Source organism: Antrostomus carolinensis, unplaced genomic scaffold, assembly GCF_000700745.2.
Source record: "Antrostomus carolinensis isolate BGI_N321 unplaced genomic scaffold, ASM70074v2 scaffold1529, whole genome shotgun sequence".
In the NCBI taxonomy this organism is placed as follows: domain Eukaryota; kingdom Metazoa; phylum Chordata; class Aves; order Caprimulgiformes; family Caprimulgidae; genus Antrostomus; species Antrostomus carolinensis.
The window spans coordinates 34,777-51,934 of NW_010339051.1; the positions used below are offsets into that span (position 1 = coordinate 34,777).

At 40.3% G+C, this 17,158-nt stretch overlaps 1 protein-coding gene across 1 annotated transcript in view; it reads right to left on the minus strand.

Moving 5' to 3' along the window:
- Positions 1 to 17,158, minus strand: part of LOC104530947 (F-box-like/WD repeat-containing protein TBL1X) — an 89,282-nt gene that overhangs the window by 26,135 nt on the left and 45,989 nt on the right. Inside the window, exons 3-4 of the mRNA XM_010175691.1 lie at positions 9,000 to 9,145; positions 5,993 to 6,242 (exon numbers count right to left, since the gene is read on the minus strand). Of these exons, the coding sequence (XP_010173993.1) occupies positions 5,993 to 6,242; positions 9,000 to 9,145 (396 nt within the window). The remainder of the gene's footprint in view (positions 1 to 5,992; positions 6,243 to 8,999; positions 9,146 to 17,158) is intronic.

Sequence of the window (17,158 nt, forward strand, 5' to 3'; positions counted from 1 at the left end):
TCCACTCCAGATTTTCATTGTTTCAGTATAAATCTTCCTCATTTAGCTCAAAGTAGACTTCCTGGCAGCAGCACAAGACTATTATCCTCTGTGAACAAGACACCAATCAAGGACAGGTAACACCCTGGAACAGCAGATGTGTGGCCTTTTCTGCAGAAAGCACATCCAAGAGCGGAGCTGGCAGGCCGGGGAAAAGGCAGCCTCGTGTTATCTGATCAATGCCTTGGCCAACTGATCTGCTCTGATTGATCAAAATCCAAGTTCTCATTCTGGGTTAAGTCTTTTAGTTAGCTGTTCTTTAATCAGATCCATAGGTCTGCAAGTGGAATAATCATGTTCCTTTATTGTCACATGTTTATGGCATTTACAATCAGCCATCTGTCCCGATGTTCAAGCTCTGCTGAGCTATTGCCTATCGACTGGCAAAACAGACTATGATATTGCACAACTGCTATCAGAAGGAAGATCTCCAGATTTCTACCCTTACCCAGGCTTTCAAATACCCCGTTTTACTCCACCTCATTTATGCTGAGTCACACAAACAGCACTTCTCATTGCATATTTGGTTATGTACCCTATTAATTATGTTTGTGTCATATTTATGCCATAGATGGAATGGAATGGAATTCACGTGTCATTCAATGAGTTCCACAGCACTGACTATCAAAATTAGGAAACAACTAACAGTAGTTTCACAGCTCACATTTCTAATTCAAAATATCTGTATTTTAACTACACTTATTACCTATGGACTTGTGGCACAAAACAGAACATATTACAAATGCCTATTTGTAAAACCTACACCTATGCTGAGTCCCTGTGTTAAGCATTGTCCTTGATAACTCCCTATGTGTATAACTACTAAAATACATACTGTCAAGATACACTAGTACTTGAGATTTAGCCTAACACTACCAGCTGGGAACTTTGACATGATATTCTCAGCAATCAGGGCAACGAAGAGCAAAGCCTTATTAAAACCCACCAGAAGATACGAGTCTAGAGGTCACAATCCTCTATTTCTCAGCACAGCACAGAATCACCAGGTCTAAAGTATATTCTCATGAGAAAAACAACAGCATGGTAATGGCTATGCATTCACCTGTGTCCTGTTCATAGTGTGAGTTGGAAGCTGGGCTAAATGAAGAAGTAAGATCTTTCAAGTGTTTTAATTTGAAAAATTTAAATAAGCTGCTACTCTTATCACACATGATCCTACTGTTACCTGTCTGGCTCTGAAGGCAGAGCTGCTTTTCACTCTTGAACCAAATGACAGCTTGGAAACAGCATTACTCCAAGGTTCCAGAGTTATGAGGTACTACCAGAGCAAGGCCATCTGATACTTAGAAATATTTTTAGTTTGCGCATGGCCAGATGGAGGAACCTAGACACACACTTTGAATGCTACTAACTGCTGTGAAAAAAGACCACGAATAGTCATGCTGTGAAGAAGAAACCTCCATTGGCTGATACCTGCATTAGCACATGAGAGACTGACTGGCCCCTGGGAGCAATTAAATACCTGCAGGATTATTTTCTATTGTCTTCCAGTAATGATTTTGACACTACAGCTTTGATGGTTCAGGAGAAAAGGGAGGGAAAAATGAGGAGTCTTTCAGAAATTGTTCACAAATGTTCATCTTCTATGTGCTCCTGTTTTCATCAGTAGTCAGGAACATTCGCATTTAGAGTGTTACCATTAAGCACAAAACTTAAAACGCTTCATTGAACAATGGACAACATTGAACAGGACAGTTCATGCTTCTATGATACTGCTGCAGGCTCCTCTCAGATTCAGGCAGACACTAGCAATATAAACCGGACACAATTATGATAACAATAAAAATCTGCAGAAACCCCTGAACACAAGATGGTCCCCTTGTCAGAGTGCTGAGCTCCCTACAGAGCTCTTGTGATCCCTGGTCTCATCTGAAAAGCCGGCTTTCCTATGGACGCAGCTACCATGCGTGCATGAGGAATGAGGAGAAACAGATTAGTAAGATGCATTAACCACCAATAGGCTTCCTTTTTTTTTAAAGTATCTTCAGAGCAGAAAGCTCTCAGTTAAGACCTCATTTGCAGAAAGAATGCCTCTGAAGGGGTCGCTGAAAGAGAGAGACAGTTCTATCACGTGCAACAGGCCCTCATAGGTGAAAAACATAAGTCTGCAGGCCACAGTGGAGGATTCTGCCCCAAACGTTAACACAAACTATTTTCTAAAGGCCAGAGGATCTTTCGGTAAGTCTATGCTATATTCTTCTAATTTTCTTCCTAAAACTTAAAATTAAAAATCCTAAATTACTGGTAATTAAGTCATACTCCCCCAAATTATTAAGGTGTCTCTTTGTTTATTTTTTTTCCCAATAATTCTAACCCACCAGTGAGTAACATTAACTCTCTATTTCCTCCAAATTAAAAAAGATGTATTTTTAAGATCTTACCAGTGCTAACCCTGTGTTTTCTCAGGAAATTTTTTTTACTTAAATCTTTGACAGGTCTTTCACTGAAGTTTTTCTTTATAGCTGTACTTATACTAAAGGAACTGAGCTCAGTCTGTTTTCCAGAGCTTTATTTTTCTTAAACACAAGCCAATCCTTGCAAATATAATGAAATAAATTACACTAAAAATATTTGAGTTGGAAAACAATCCAAAGTTTGGCTCCATTTCTACATGCTGACTTTTTCTTCTTCCTACTAATTTTTAAAGTGACTTAAAGCTGAAAACATCACTCAGGAAGTAGCAAGAGAAGGCAGTGATTTTATTTATTTAGTATTGGAATCTGCATCTCAAACTGTTGTTATTGTTAGATTTTTTCCCTGTCTCTTTCTTAAATCAAACACCCTATCATATTATACTGATAACACCACATACAAAGTATAACGTATCATATTAAAAATGTTAACACTTTTTTGGGAAGACTTATAGTGTCAGGAAGAACTCCATGTCAGAATAAATGCAAACTAGGTAACTTCCCAAAGACATCTCTTTCACCTGCTCCCACCATCCTGCCTTTTTATGACAGGTTGATATATGGGTGACTTCCAGGTTATGACTACGGACTAGCACACTGTCCAACCCCCAGTATACGCCAGTTCTGTGAAATCCAACAGCAGTGAAAACGAAGGTTTGGGAAGTTTCTCACACCTTTTGTATCAGCAGTCTTTTCTACCCAGTAGGTCTCCCAGCTTCCATGTTACCCATCTTACAGCCTATCCTAAACTTCTGTCCTATCCATCCTAAACATTTTGCCCTTATCTAAGCCATTTTACATCCTGTCCTAAATTTTTGTCCAATCCTACCCTAAACCTTTTGTCCTAAGCTAAGCTCTTGTCAGATCTTTTGTTTTAGTTTATCTAGACTAAACAGACTCCCTGAATGTGGTGGTAAGGGGAAAGGTAAGCCTGGATATACAGTTTGCTCCACATAAGCAATGAAAATGAAAATTGCTATTTCATTAACATAACTGTGTTTTTCTAACTTTACTACAAGAGAGGGAAATACAATTGTAAGAGTGTTAATCAGACCCATGCAGTAAATTGCCAGCTAGATTTGTTAGTGTTTACTTCTAGTGGTTTCTGATAATTATGGAGGCAGTTCTCTTGGAGTTTATACAAACAGGTCTGTTCAAGGGTGAGAATGACAGTTTTACAGTTCTGTGTGTATCTTCCATGTACAATCCTCATCTGCAGTTGTGCTACACCACCTTGCTGATACCCTCTGAATGCCTCAGATAGAAAGGTTACAGTCCTCCCAAGGTGAGGGAGGTACACAGATCAGAGAGTTGTCTGTTCCTGGACTTCTCAGCAGCTTCTCTCCAAGGCCTCCTTCTCCTTAAACTGCCAAGCTCACCTCTTCATCCAGGATGACCAACTGGCTCAACAGCAGCTGCCAACAACACAGCCCAACCTGCCAGCTACTCCTCGAGGACCTTCTGTCTTCCCATTGCCACTGCTCAGTTAACTTGTCTGCCAGGTAGGCTGCTTAGCCACAGTAATGCTTTGAAATTTGCTGTCTGGTAGAGTATCTCATCGTTTGACGTGTGTCCAACCTCTGTGACATTTTACTGGACAACACACTGTCATGCTCTCACGTCCTGCTCCAGAGAGAGCGACAGAATGATATTAAGTCATACAGGACTTCTACTTCTCAACATTCCAAGAAAGGTCTGCAACTGTACATGAAAATCCTTCTATTAAAAATCACTGTGAAAATTATTAATTTTTAGTAATAAAATGGCAGATCTGAGAAACCAAGGCTTAGAGCGTGGTTCAGATTCAGATTCAATACATCTGAATTGATCTGCAAGGCTTTCCTTTTATTAACACAATAGCATGTATGTTTTTTCAGATCAGAAGGAAGTAAGTCTGACTGGTTCTGAATTAGTGATGAACCGATAATCAGTTTTCTACCTTAAGAATTTGGTTTTTTTGGTCTGGAGACGGGAAGACATTCCCCCCAAATTTTCACAAGTCAGCTGAAGGAAAGTCTCAGCAAACAAAAAGTCAGCATTTGATAAAACTAAAAGTGCTTTCATTTCTGTTTGCAACCCTTCACATATGAAATAAGTTCAATTTCAAAACAAAGGGTCAGTTGGAAGTAAAATACAAGTGATCCATAGTCTAAAAACATTAATATTTTCAAATTTTCAGAACTTTTTTATAATTGCTTTGAAAAACTGAATTTAAATAATTGCAGTTTCATTGGGGGAAACTATCCTCTCTAACTGGAATTCTCTGAAGAAAAACCTGGTTTGAAAGCATTTTTCTTACTGACCCACAGAGGAATTTATTCAGATCAAAGAGAAGATGGAGACTGATAAAGGTATCTGCAGTGCAGAACAAATAACATCTATTACATGACTACAGTCCTGGCCTGTTACTTGTCTAAGCCAAAGAGCTGTTGGAGCTTCCTACAAAACCCGACATGCATGTTCCTATAGAATTTCCTCAGAAGGCAATGAGGCATTAAGGTCTCATTTCAGCAGTTAGTCAGTGCCTCAATATGGCTTGCACACAGAAACCAGGGCCATTAATCATATATGACCCACAATGTTAGCACAGTCGTCAAGATATAGTTACACAAGCAGGTATGTCCACTCCTTGTTTTATATGTCTGACTTTAGATGCCTAAGATATGAGTGCAGTCTCCTGCTGTCACCAATAAACAAAGGTGAATTCAGAGCTCTTGAGAACTGACTGTTCCCACAGACTAAGGAATTCTTGTGAAAGCAGGACCTTCAATTAGATATCTGCAGTGGACTGTATGACTAAGCATGTGCTATTAAATAAAAAGGTGAGGAACTCTTTCCTCTGTGTCTTCAAGACAGGTTGGCTGCATCCAAGCCATCTGCTGGGAATGGTCCTTGGCACATGTGACTCCTTCTCCTGTGGCTGGCAATGCTGTTCAAGAATGGACAGTCCAAAGTGGGCCAAGGACCATGCCAATAAGGCTATGGATGATCCTGTGCTTGGCCATGCTGAACAAGAATGGATACCTGGTATAGGCCAAACTGCAACAAGGACCATGCCAAGGCTATGGATGATCATAGAATAGGTAGTGCTCAAAGCTATGCTCTGGCCATGCTTCATATACACAGATATGGCTTGTAGCTCCCAGCCTCTCAACCTACCTCCCTCCTGGCCTGGCCAAAATGACCAGCTCGTCACAAATTTTATCAAATATCTAAAAGCACCTATAAAGCTGATAATATTAATGAAGTCTGGGTAGCCTGCGCCAAGGAGAGAGCATGCAGCTCCACTTCTTGATACTGTCTGTGACTTGCAATTCTGAAGATACCTGGAGTTTCTGGACTCTGAGAGGACACCAGTAAAACACAGCACTGTGATGTGAAATGTTATTGTTACTCAGCAGCCTTTCCAGAAATACCCTGCCCCCTGAGTTCTACCGCCTTCCAGATACCAACTAAGTACAAGAATATTATTGAAACTCAAATTGCCCAGTATTGGCAAGCAGCTGCAAGAGTTGGCTTACTTATTGCATGTGCCCCATTCTCCTCTCCATTCACAGTGGCTTCTCCGTTCTTTGGTGTGTTCTGCTGGGAAACAGCAGTCGTCGTTGCTCCCGCTGTTGCTGCCGTTGCTGCTGCTGCTGCTGCTGCACTGGCTTGTTGCTGAGCTAGTTTCTCTCTGAATGCTTGCTGCCGGGTCTGAACAACATCAGGCATCACCGCGTCTATCAAAGACAGTGATTCTATCGGCCTGCCGTCAAATACTGTACCATCCTGCAGGGAAAATGAGCAGAAGTGAAACTGCAAGTTTAGGATCTTCGCCACTGAGGTTGGCAAAGAGGCAATAATATAAAGAAACAAAACTAGTTTGTGTGAAATACTGCACTTTGACTTAACCAACAGTGCCTCATTACTACAAACCATCTCTCTCTCAGATCCATGATGGTGGTGCTCATGTTCCACTTAGAATCTGTTTGGTGAATAAGTCATTTATTGGAACTTGATAAAAAATTCAGGCACATAAACTCTTTACAGACGCAAAAAAAATTATGCTGTGGAGAAAAAAAAAGTCTGATCAATGACAGAAAGTTTCTCTTTGTTATGTATTTGGAAAAAAAGTGCCATGGCTGAAGCAATGACACAGGCAAATAGACTTTGGTTGAATTGTTTGTCTTCCTGCATTTGCAGGGGCACAAGAATGGAAGCAGCTGATGAAAAATGAACCTCAGCCAAAACAAGATGTAAGCACAAATTCAGTGGTTTCTTACACGGCGCTCATCAGCCCAGCGCCACCAGTTGTAGCTGATTGTACACGACTGCTTTACCATTATTTTTCTTTTATTCTGCTAGTTTTATTCATAATAGTTACAGCTATCATTTTTATTTCTGTAAATTTGGCTTCAGGTTTAACAACCAACTGAGTTAACCTTTAAGGGCTTTTTTTAAGACTCAATACAGACACAGGTCACCAACTGCTATATCTACTTAGCTTTGCTTCACTTTTGCTTTCCTATTATCTTAAATATAGGAAAAAGTGTTTAGTAGCCTCCATAAAGTACCATTTTACTGATGTTCTGCAAATTCCCTTTAGTTCTTTGAAATAATCAAGAACTGGCCATGAAAGATTTGTGTTTGAGGAATAGCAGATAGGATATGGACAGATGAAGTAGTTGGGAAACGATATAATTTTCAAAAAATAACAATAACTAATAAAGAAAAATAGGCCTTTAGCTGACTAGTATGCTTCTGTTGGACTAGTCATTGAATTACCCCTTACAATTACAATATTAAGATAATACATATTTGTATTATCCTGGGGAAGAAAAAGGAGAAAAGAGTCATTAGATAAGAAAAATATAAGCTCTCTTTCTCCTCAACATTTTTTACATAAATGTCTCTACCGACATTTTTTTGAATCCTGGCTCAAACCTTTGCTACACAATGGGAAAAAATGTTTGTTGATGGATTTTGGCATCTTACATTTTTAACTGTAAAACTGTTCACTGGAATATTTCCATGACCGCCCTTCCATACATCACAAACAACACTGCAATTTGATACCCATTAGTTTACAGACTCACTGATTGTTTGTCACGCTTAAGTAATACACATAGAGAAGTAACACACAGAGAAGCACATACTTAGCCCTTAGTGGTGTTCAGATGTAGCAAGAATGGCCTTTGCTTTGCTGTAATGTACTCAGTGGTATGTATTTGAACAGAATCAAACCATGATGAGAGCAACATAAATCTTAGTGGTGACAACACACATATTTTTAGATTATTCTCTCAACTGAGGCCGATTCTGAAGCTGGATGCACAGCAGCAGAGCCCTACAGCTATCATACGACCTGAACCAATAGGTGCTGTTCATGGCTGAATGTTCCTAACTGTGTAGCTCCAATTTCAGGCACAGGGCAAAATGTTAAGTAGCAGCAAATTGGGACAGATTCCTAACACTGGTTTGTTATTACAACTGCATCAAAGTGCAGCTTGGCATGAATGTCAAATGTTACTGCCCCAATTAAAAAATAACACATACACAACTGAGTATCACAACTCTTAAACATGGTATCAAGTCATAGAAAGAAAACCACACAGAATGTTAGTGATAAAAACAAATGAGCTTCCAAAGTACACATTGCAAACAACACAACCTTTTCTCTACTTTATATTCCTTTGTTCTCACCCATGCTGTTCACATACTATGTTCAGCTCTGGAGGAAAAAGCAATAGCTTTTTATGTATTAATATTTATTACAGATCTCTGTGAATTCCAAATATCTACGGTAAATATTTTGTAATGCAGTACTTGCTTATCTGTCATGCTTCACTCACTCTGGAAGCATCACGTCTTTAAGGTTGGCAGGGTAAAATTGCTGGCTTTTCCCACATGCCCTCTTTGTTTCAAGGAGAACAGAGACACTTTGTGGCTGTTCATACAATCCTCATGGACAACCAGTGCCCCAGCCAGGGTCAGAACTTACACACAACTGTTTAGCCATGTATATGAGAGAACGATACCTGGTTTTATATGACCTAAGCCAAAGTCACTGAAATCAGACAGACTCTCTCCAGTGACCTCCATGGATTTTAGATCAGGCTTCTCATGTGTTGCAAGCAGTGCTGCCTGCTAGCAGGTGTCAGGGAGTGAAGTTTTAACCTACACTGCAGGCTTTTCCTGCCAAATTCTGCTGTGACCTGGAACACACAAGACTGTAAACATAGATGTGTTTTCTTGTTTGCTCCAAGAATTTGTGCACCTCGGATTTGTTGACTGGGGCAGTGGAAACACCATTAATACCCATCTAAGCAGTGCAAAGAAGGCCTCAATGCCACAGATAAAAATTGAAATACGTACCTATCTCAGAGCTTTTCAGCTCTCTGCTGAGGATGGGGCAAAGTATGAGGAACAAAATTAAACTAGATCAAGAGAAACTGCGGAGCAGTGGCTTGCATCTCTGGGCTGTTGGGATGTGCCACAAGCCCCGGTGTGCTGGTCGGTGGTGCGAGCGGTGGCGGGGGTACTTACTTCGTTGATGCTGATCTCAGCCTCCACATACTGGAGCCCCTTCTGAAGGATGGAGATGAGTGCGGCAGGTGGCACTAGCGTTCCGTTGATGTTGGACTGGCTGATGTGGCTCTCGATACCGAAGGTGAAGGCCGAGTGGGAGAAACCTGAGAGCAAGAAAAGGAAGCCATGACATGAAATCTAAATGCACCAGCCAGATACACCTTCACGGTCTAAAAATAGTTCTGCTCCGAGATCTGAGGGACGCTGCTGTGTAAACAGAAGGACATGGTCTGGTTGCATGGAGCCAGGGATGTTGACCAGAGCCATCCTGACCATCCTGCCACCACCACCACCCATCCCCCTCCCCTGCACACTGCACATATAGGGGAAGCCATATAGAAATAGAAACGCACGCAGAGAAAAATAACCAGAGAACTGCACTAATTGAAAACAAAACCACATAAAAATAAAGGAATCGCCATAAGGGCAAGTCCAGCTACATAAAAAGTGCCTCAAATTTTCATTTCCCTTGCTGCATTTTAGTGTGGGTTTTTTTCTGAGGCTAAAAACTTAAAACTCTATCAGCGCTCAAGTTGTATAAAACGGAGGCATAGACACGGCTGACACAGGGGAGCCATTCCCTTGCACCACGGAAGAGATTTCAAATCCTCTGCTCATTTATTACCGAGTACAGTGTGACGTGCAGAGCATTGCCATTAACATGTGAACCACCAGGAAGGCTGCTCCCATAAACCTATTTTCTGAAAGTGAACAATAATAGCAAAAGCAATTAATTGGGATCTGCCAGGCAGCAGACAACAAGCCAGCGCGACGGCCTGTCCGTTAACCAGAAGTCTTTCTCTTCTCCATTTTATTTTTGTCATCCTAGAAATAAGGGGTAACGAAGGTGATGTCACTGCAAATTAAAGAATTTTGCTGGACACATTTTAAAGAAAGAGCTGTGCCTTAAACGCTGGCTGAAGCTGCTGGAAACTGTTGCTGGGTATGAAGGTGAGCGCTGCAGAGCGACTGTACGGAGGGGCAGATGCGGGGAGGGGGAGGGGGAACAGGATGTAGATATAACTGTAGGAACCCATTTATCACCACACTGTCTCCAGAGCATTAATCTAACATTAAAAGCCTTGGGGAAACCACCCATGCACTGTCTCAAACAGGAAGAGCCTTCGCAGTCTCCACTGACTAGACAAGAAAGAAGAAAGAAAAAAAAAAAAGAAAGCAGGTCTCAAATGAAAATACTTCCGTTAAATATAGCTATGCCTCTTCCCCTTGTCAACAGCAGTTTCATTTATAGTTTCGTCCGTTAAGGGATTTCCCCCGTATCACTGCAATGTCCAATTGTGTGTGGGCTGGAGGACAGGAGTTTGGGCTCGCTCCACAGTAACGCTTTCTCACTCAAATTGTTTTCAAGATCCTCTTTGCAGCTATCTCAATTATGACTGTAGACAGACAGCAAACACAAGCTTTGAAACAGAATGCCTCCCACACTTGAAACCAAGGTATGCATTTTTCTGTCATTCTCTCCCCCTACACATTTTATTTTGCAATTGTTTTTCTCCTCTTCTCAGTAACAGCCTGTATACTCTCCTTTCCTGACCCTACCTTCCCTTCCTGGCACTCCCTCAGTTTTGAGGGAGGCTTGGGATGCTTTGGATACTTTTTAGGAAGTGGCAGGTCCACCTATGCACAGAATTACTTAGGATTAGAAGGCACAAAAATAACGGACAGCAAAAAAACCCCTGAAAAACTGCAGTATCATTTATCTAATTCCTGGTCCAACTCTTACCCTGTATTGCTCTTTATGGCCTGGTCTAGTTTATGAGCTGCCGGACCTTCTGCTGCATCCAAAATCAACTGTAAGATTTGCAGGGCGGTGTTTTTCCATTGTTATTAGTTTTGTAGGACACCTAAGCACATTACTGGGCACCACAAGGAGAAAGAAATCAAGCACTAAGCATACACAGCCTGTGTCTGGAAGGTCTAGGGCTTGATCACTGAACACTGAAATCTCTAAGTATACACAAATACATGTCATGCAACTAACCAGAATTAGAGAATGAGATCCCACTTAATTTATATTTATGAGTATTTAAATTAATAAACAACGACAACAACAACAATAAGAATACCTTCTTGAAAGGGATGGACTTTAAAATGCATGATGGATAAATCAGCAAATCTACTTAAGAATGGAGAAAAATAAGATAATTAAGCTGTTGTCCAGAAGCACTGAAGCTGACTGCTAAAAAAGCCAGCAGCTAGTTTGTGATTTGGCAGCTCAGGAAATTGTAACATGGTCTGATTCAATGAAAAGGTGGATGGCATAAAAATGGCAACCAGCAAATATAGATAGAAAATGTAAAAAAGTGGAAGATCATTACTGTGGATCTACAGCAGGCTTAATTTTAACTATAACTTTGTTCCTCTCATTATTGAACTTGGCATCTCGCAGACTTTGTAGTTGGCTGCTGGCATATATCAAGCCCCATCTTTGCCAGCAGACAGATGACTGTGGCACACAGCTAACCTCTTTGTCCAGTACTGAGCTGCCACATCCTCAAAGAGCAACACATCTCACATGGCTGCACGTGAGAGAGAGCTTGGCACAAAATGCAGTTGTGTTACTGCAATAAACCTTGTTGTTTTACTGTTTCTCTTGATGCTAAGAAATTATTACCAATGCACCTGTTAGATGAGAAAACACAAAACTCCTGGCTGCTTTGTCACCGAAGAGCAATCTCCAGTAGTTGTAACAAACATTCCTAAAATCTTATCTGATAAAATTCAGATACTAAAAATCAACAGAATGAAACTGCTTAAGTGGGTGCTGCTGGACACTGTGTTCCTCACCCCTCCTGCCAGGCAATTGTAATTAAAACAAATATAACAGAAACAGCTCAAGCAGACCACCAACTGATAGCTGATTACCTCTTGATTTCTTGTACTACTGTAGGATTTATATAAGGCCGACATGAAAGCAGACTGGTTTTAAACGTAACACACACAGTTAACAAAATGCTGAATGAAGCTGTACCCACGTCAGGTTTCTGATAACGCTGAAAAATCACTTGAGCTTTGCTTTTATAGTTACCAGATGTCACCAGTTCTCTTTGGGGCTCTGCGTGTGTATACAATGAATCACACAGTCATGTTGCAGCTCCATAGTTCAGTCTTACAAAAAGGTGATTTCTATTAAACAAAGGCAAGTTTTTTTAATGTTAGCTTGTGTTACAAATGTTAACTTGTCCCTCCTTCTAAGTTCTCGAAACCACACTGGGGAATGCCAAGGCAGGACATGAGCTCCTCCCCGCCCCCCGCAACTCTGCAGGCTGCCAAAGCAGATGAGGAGCAAGAGCAGAGACAGAAGGTGCTCTGCAAGTGGGGATGTGAAGAAATGATGTGATAGGGATGACATGAAATTACAATGGCCCCAAACTCAAAATGCCGTAGTAGCAGTGAAATTAAAGTTGCAAATCTGTGTCTGTATGCATCATTTCTCATAAGCTCTCTCATTTCAGTAACTATAAGAATCACTCTGTAAAACAATAACTGCTTTTCAAATAGCACCAATAAATGAAATCCTAATGTAGTAAACCCTTTGAGGACACAGGCAATGAGACTATGAGCTTTTAAGGGCAAAGACGTGAACACAAAGGGCTAAAGGGGAGAGAGCATGAACAGGTTTCACACCAGTGAACCCAACCATCTACTTGTGCTGTGACATGCAGTGCCCTAAATGGCACCTTTCAGCAGACTTGAGAGAATGGCTTTCAGGTTTTCTCTACCTCAAAAAACCCATGAGAAAACATAAATCATCAAACTATGTATAATCATTAAATACATTATCATATATGAAAAAAATACCCGAATGAACAGTGCAGATATTGGTACAATCACCTTAAAGGGAGGTGACCTGTCAAATGTGAAATAGTTGGCCTTGAAATATTTTAGAGAGCATAAAAGCTCTGTAATAGCTTTTATTTTTTTTAATATATTTTAAAATTATTATTCCTCTGTAATAGAGGAAATAATGAACGCAGAAAAAAATTACTTAAATGACACCTCCCAACACAAAAATTGTTATGCAATTGCTTCTGACTTGCAAACTGAGTGAAATTCCTTACTGAAAGGTTCCTGCGCTTTTTTGTACTGACAGTGGTAACAGGTCCTGGTTCTGTGCTGTATCTTTTCCCACTCTGAGGTGTCTGTATATACTCTCAGTGTATATACACAGCCCTTTGGGAATTCTTGCCCTAGGCAGTGCCAAAAAATGCATATGTAGGGGTGTGTTTTGCAAAATTTCACTGATAGATTTGCTGTAACTGCAAAAATGGAGATGATCAAGATTTTTTTTCCTATGGCTGCTCCTTTTTCAGTTAAAAATGGCCTCCTGTTGAAACAAGATTTGTCATCAATCATAAAATTACTAGGTTTTATTTAATGAACATAATGATGCTCTTTGTGTGCTCGTTTGATCTGCAGGCTACATAATTTTAATTGTTTGTAATATGCCTGGTTCACAGCAGAAATGCCTGTCAAACGCAGGCGTAGGAAAGGGCACTGGGCAGCCACGCAGCCTGGGGAATGCCTTGTCTTCTCCAGAGATGTGTCTCACCTCTGGTGGGAGTGAAGAATTCTTCCTTTTAGGCACACAACTAAGGTGCTGCTGAGTATTTCCCGTGTTAGCTCATCTGGCAATCACAGATTCAGCTAACTGACATTCACTAAGTGCTCCTTTCATTTTCTGATCCCTTTAACAGCCTAAAAAGGAATCTTGTTTAAATTGCAGTCTTAAATGGTAACATCTACAGCACCTACTGCTGCGTTTGTACAGGTGAGGGGAATGACAAAGAGGGGTCTGTGGAAGCAAAGACTTGTGAAATGTTTCAGTCTTCGATGGTTATTCAGGAATTACCTCGGGGATGCCCCGATTAGCAATAGTTAAGCTGTCATTGAGTACTGCACAGGTTTTCTGTTTGTGAACTAAATGGACTTAGTTTTCTCTGGTAAATTTAACTAGTATACCATTCAAATAAATTCTTAAAACATAGATGTGTCTAAGTTATTTGCAAATTACTTAGTTTAATTATTCATACTGTAAGATTCTTCTCTGAAACATCTGTTACTGTAGAATGAAACACAGAATAAAGAATTATGAACATCAAATGGCCTTTTACACACATGTTGGGCATCTGTATAATGAACAGCCTCTATCCCAACACTCAGTACAAGCAACAACCCATTCCCACAAATCTTTGTATAACTCATGCCCTCTGTGGCCCTCTGTCCTGGAAAATAGTGAGGTTTTCAGGTCTGTGTAATTTCCTTTAATAAATTTTCCTATTACTCTAATGCAAGCAGTCCAGATTGAGGTTTTCAAATCCAGGGATCTTAGGTTCAATTTCCGGAAGTCACTAAATTAGTGATGTTATTACTTGAATAGAAAAAGAAAAAAAGTAAAAAAAAAAAAAAAAAAAGGGCAAAAAGAGCAGTCAAACTATCAGACAACCCCTTATTTTTCTGTAACAATTTAACCATCTGCAGGTAGAAATAACCAACGCTTCTTATTTCTCTGATTTCTCTGACATTGTGTTGTCTTTTTGGAAATTCCCAATACTAGCTCTTCCAACCCTCATCTCTGAAGTAACAGGCTGTCCTCTTCAAAAGTATTTGCCAGGTACAGGATACAAAAATGAGCGAAGTTTTAGAAATGATTAAAACTTCTGGCTTGGTAGAACCAACCTGCAACTGCAATAATGGGATCCACTGGCAATCTCAAGTTTTCTGGCTGCACAAGTGCCTGTTTTCTTCAGGCAGGATTGTACCTGGCATTACTGCCGAGGCTTTAAACAATGTATAAGATTCATGCAAGAATGGAAGGCATGTAAGAGCTGACTACAGCTGTACAGGCTGCAGGGAAGAAAGATGGCTGTGACGGGGTAAAGAGAAGTCATCTTTATGACCATAAATGGGTATATGGGCAAAAATCCTGGGAGATTTACACACATCAAGTAGAAAAATTCCACAGAGTAATGAGTCAAAATAAAATCACATGCAGGAGGAAAAGATGTGCCCTTCACAGTCCCATCGGCAGCTTCACCAAACCCAAGTAACTCCAAAGCTGTCTGCACAGCTGCTTGCCAAATAAACCAGATGCATCCAGTAGAAAAACATCTTCCCAAGTTTGACGTCTGGGTCTCGGGACTGCCATTTAAGCAGGAAGGCAAGAAGGGAAGAGTGGTGCAACGTGGTGATCTGAAATAAATTAAGAGCCCTACTGCCGCAGTTTAAAAAAAAAATCCACTAGAGAGAGTGACATAAAGCCATTAACAAAAACATTTCCTCCAAATACAATGTACAAACAGCACAGTTAACACTAAATTAGGACTTCTGAAGGTCTAGATTTACCAGTGTAGAGAAGCAAGGGACACTATGGGCTTGCACTATGGGCATATTTGAATGTAATTTCTGGCTGCAAAACCAGAAGCAAACAGTTTAACTTAGAGGAACTGCATTTTCTTAATCCTGGGCCTAACACACGCTAATCTAGTTCCTGAAGCAAATGACACAATTTCTTGCACATTGCCCAAGAGAATACAATGACATTCTTCACTGTACTTGACTACAGCTGCCATTTTAGAGTCTAGTAATTCCCCTTCTACGTGATGCACTGAGTGAGAACTGAGAACGTAACATGGACTGCTATCCTTTCTTCTCCTTAGATTTCTGTCTAAATATAATTATGTATCCACAAAAACATGGTCATAAAACCCTAGTCTACATATGCAGAGGCTTCACAAAATGCACACCAGTTTCTCCAAAACATGTTTGGTTGCAGTCAATAAGTGTCTGGTGCCTTAAGTCACTGATAAGATTCTACAAACAGTCCAAAAAAAGGGTGGGTAAAAATCCTACACCACTTCTTGTTTATTATTCACAGCAGACTGAGATTCTTCTCCTAGCTGAGCTTTTTCTTACTTGGTAATACGTCCTAGAGTGTATCTCTGGTTTTGGCAGTGTCTGCTTATTTTTGAAGACTTACCTTTGCAATTACATAAAGGGCTTAACAAGGACACACATTAGCAATTTAAAATAGAGAACTGCAGTTGAAATATAGTTTTAGAAAAATCAGCTGAACAATAGGGCTTGCACATTTGTTTCAAGATCAGGATTTGCTGAACAATTAAAATTATTTCCAGAACGCTGGGAAATGTGTCTGTATTACAACCTCTTTCACTATCCCTGGGAAATAAGAAGAAAGGACCCCTGGCTGTAGCTTGTGTCATTTGCCAAAATTATAGTGTGCCTGGTTATCCAAAGTTTTGTAGAAGTGATTATTCACTAATATTAAACGTTACACCCTTTTTTCCTGGATATCTGACCTGTTCACCTTCTGCCAAGAATCCAGAGTAAATGTCTGCTACCCAAAATTATTTTATTATGTGCCAAAGAATGCTTTTGGCAGGTTTTTAAAAATTATTTTTCATGCAGGAAAATATGTTGGAAAAGATGAATACAACTTGGAAATGATCTTTTGATGAGCAGTACTTGGCACTCACTGTTTAAGCCTTTCTGAGGACTGCAAATTAACGAAAAGAGAAATACGATATAAACAGAAAACAGAACACAAGCAATGGAAAGAGGAACTTTAAAAAAACCTTTTGAAAACAAGGTCTGAGATAATCCCCCTTTTCACTCACTCTGTGTAAATTAGACTCACAATTGCGAATAAATGTCAACACAGATCTAACACTTTAATGCAACTATGGGCAAGGTTTGAAATAACTTACAAAGGCCATGGCAAGGAACACAAATAATTTCCTTCTATCTGTTATCTTTTAGGCCTGCCCACGCAACCAAACATCCAAAGAGACATGCATCGTTTTAAGGATCACATTTATAAAAGAGACTTATTTATTTCTGCAAGCTATGTTCTACTATCTGTTCTAATATCCAGCTATAAGTGGTGGCAAGTAGGACACCACAGCTAACACTCAGCGGGAAACCAGGAACTTCAACACCAGGATGGTTTCTGCTGATGGTGACTACAGAGTCCCAGTAGAGCTATGCTGGTTAGGTGTGAGGAGGGGTGATTTGTCACTGCCACAGTTGTGCAGGCAGAAAGTCCCCCGTGTGCAGGTTATTGCCAAAACTTGCAA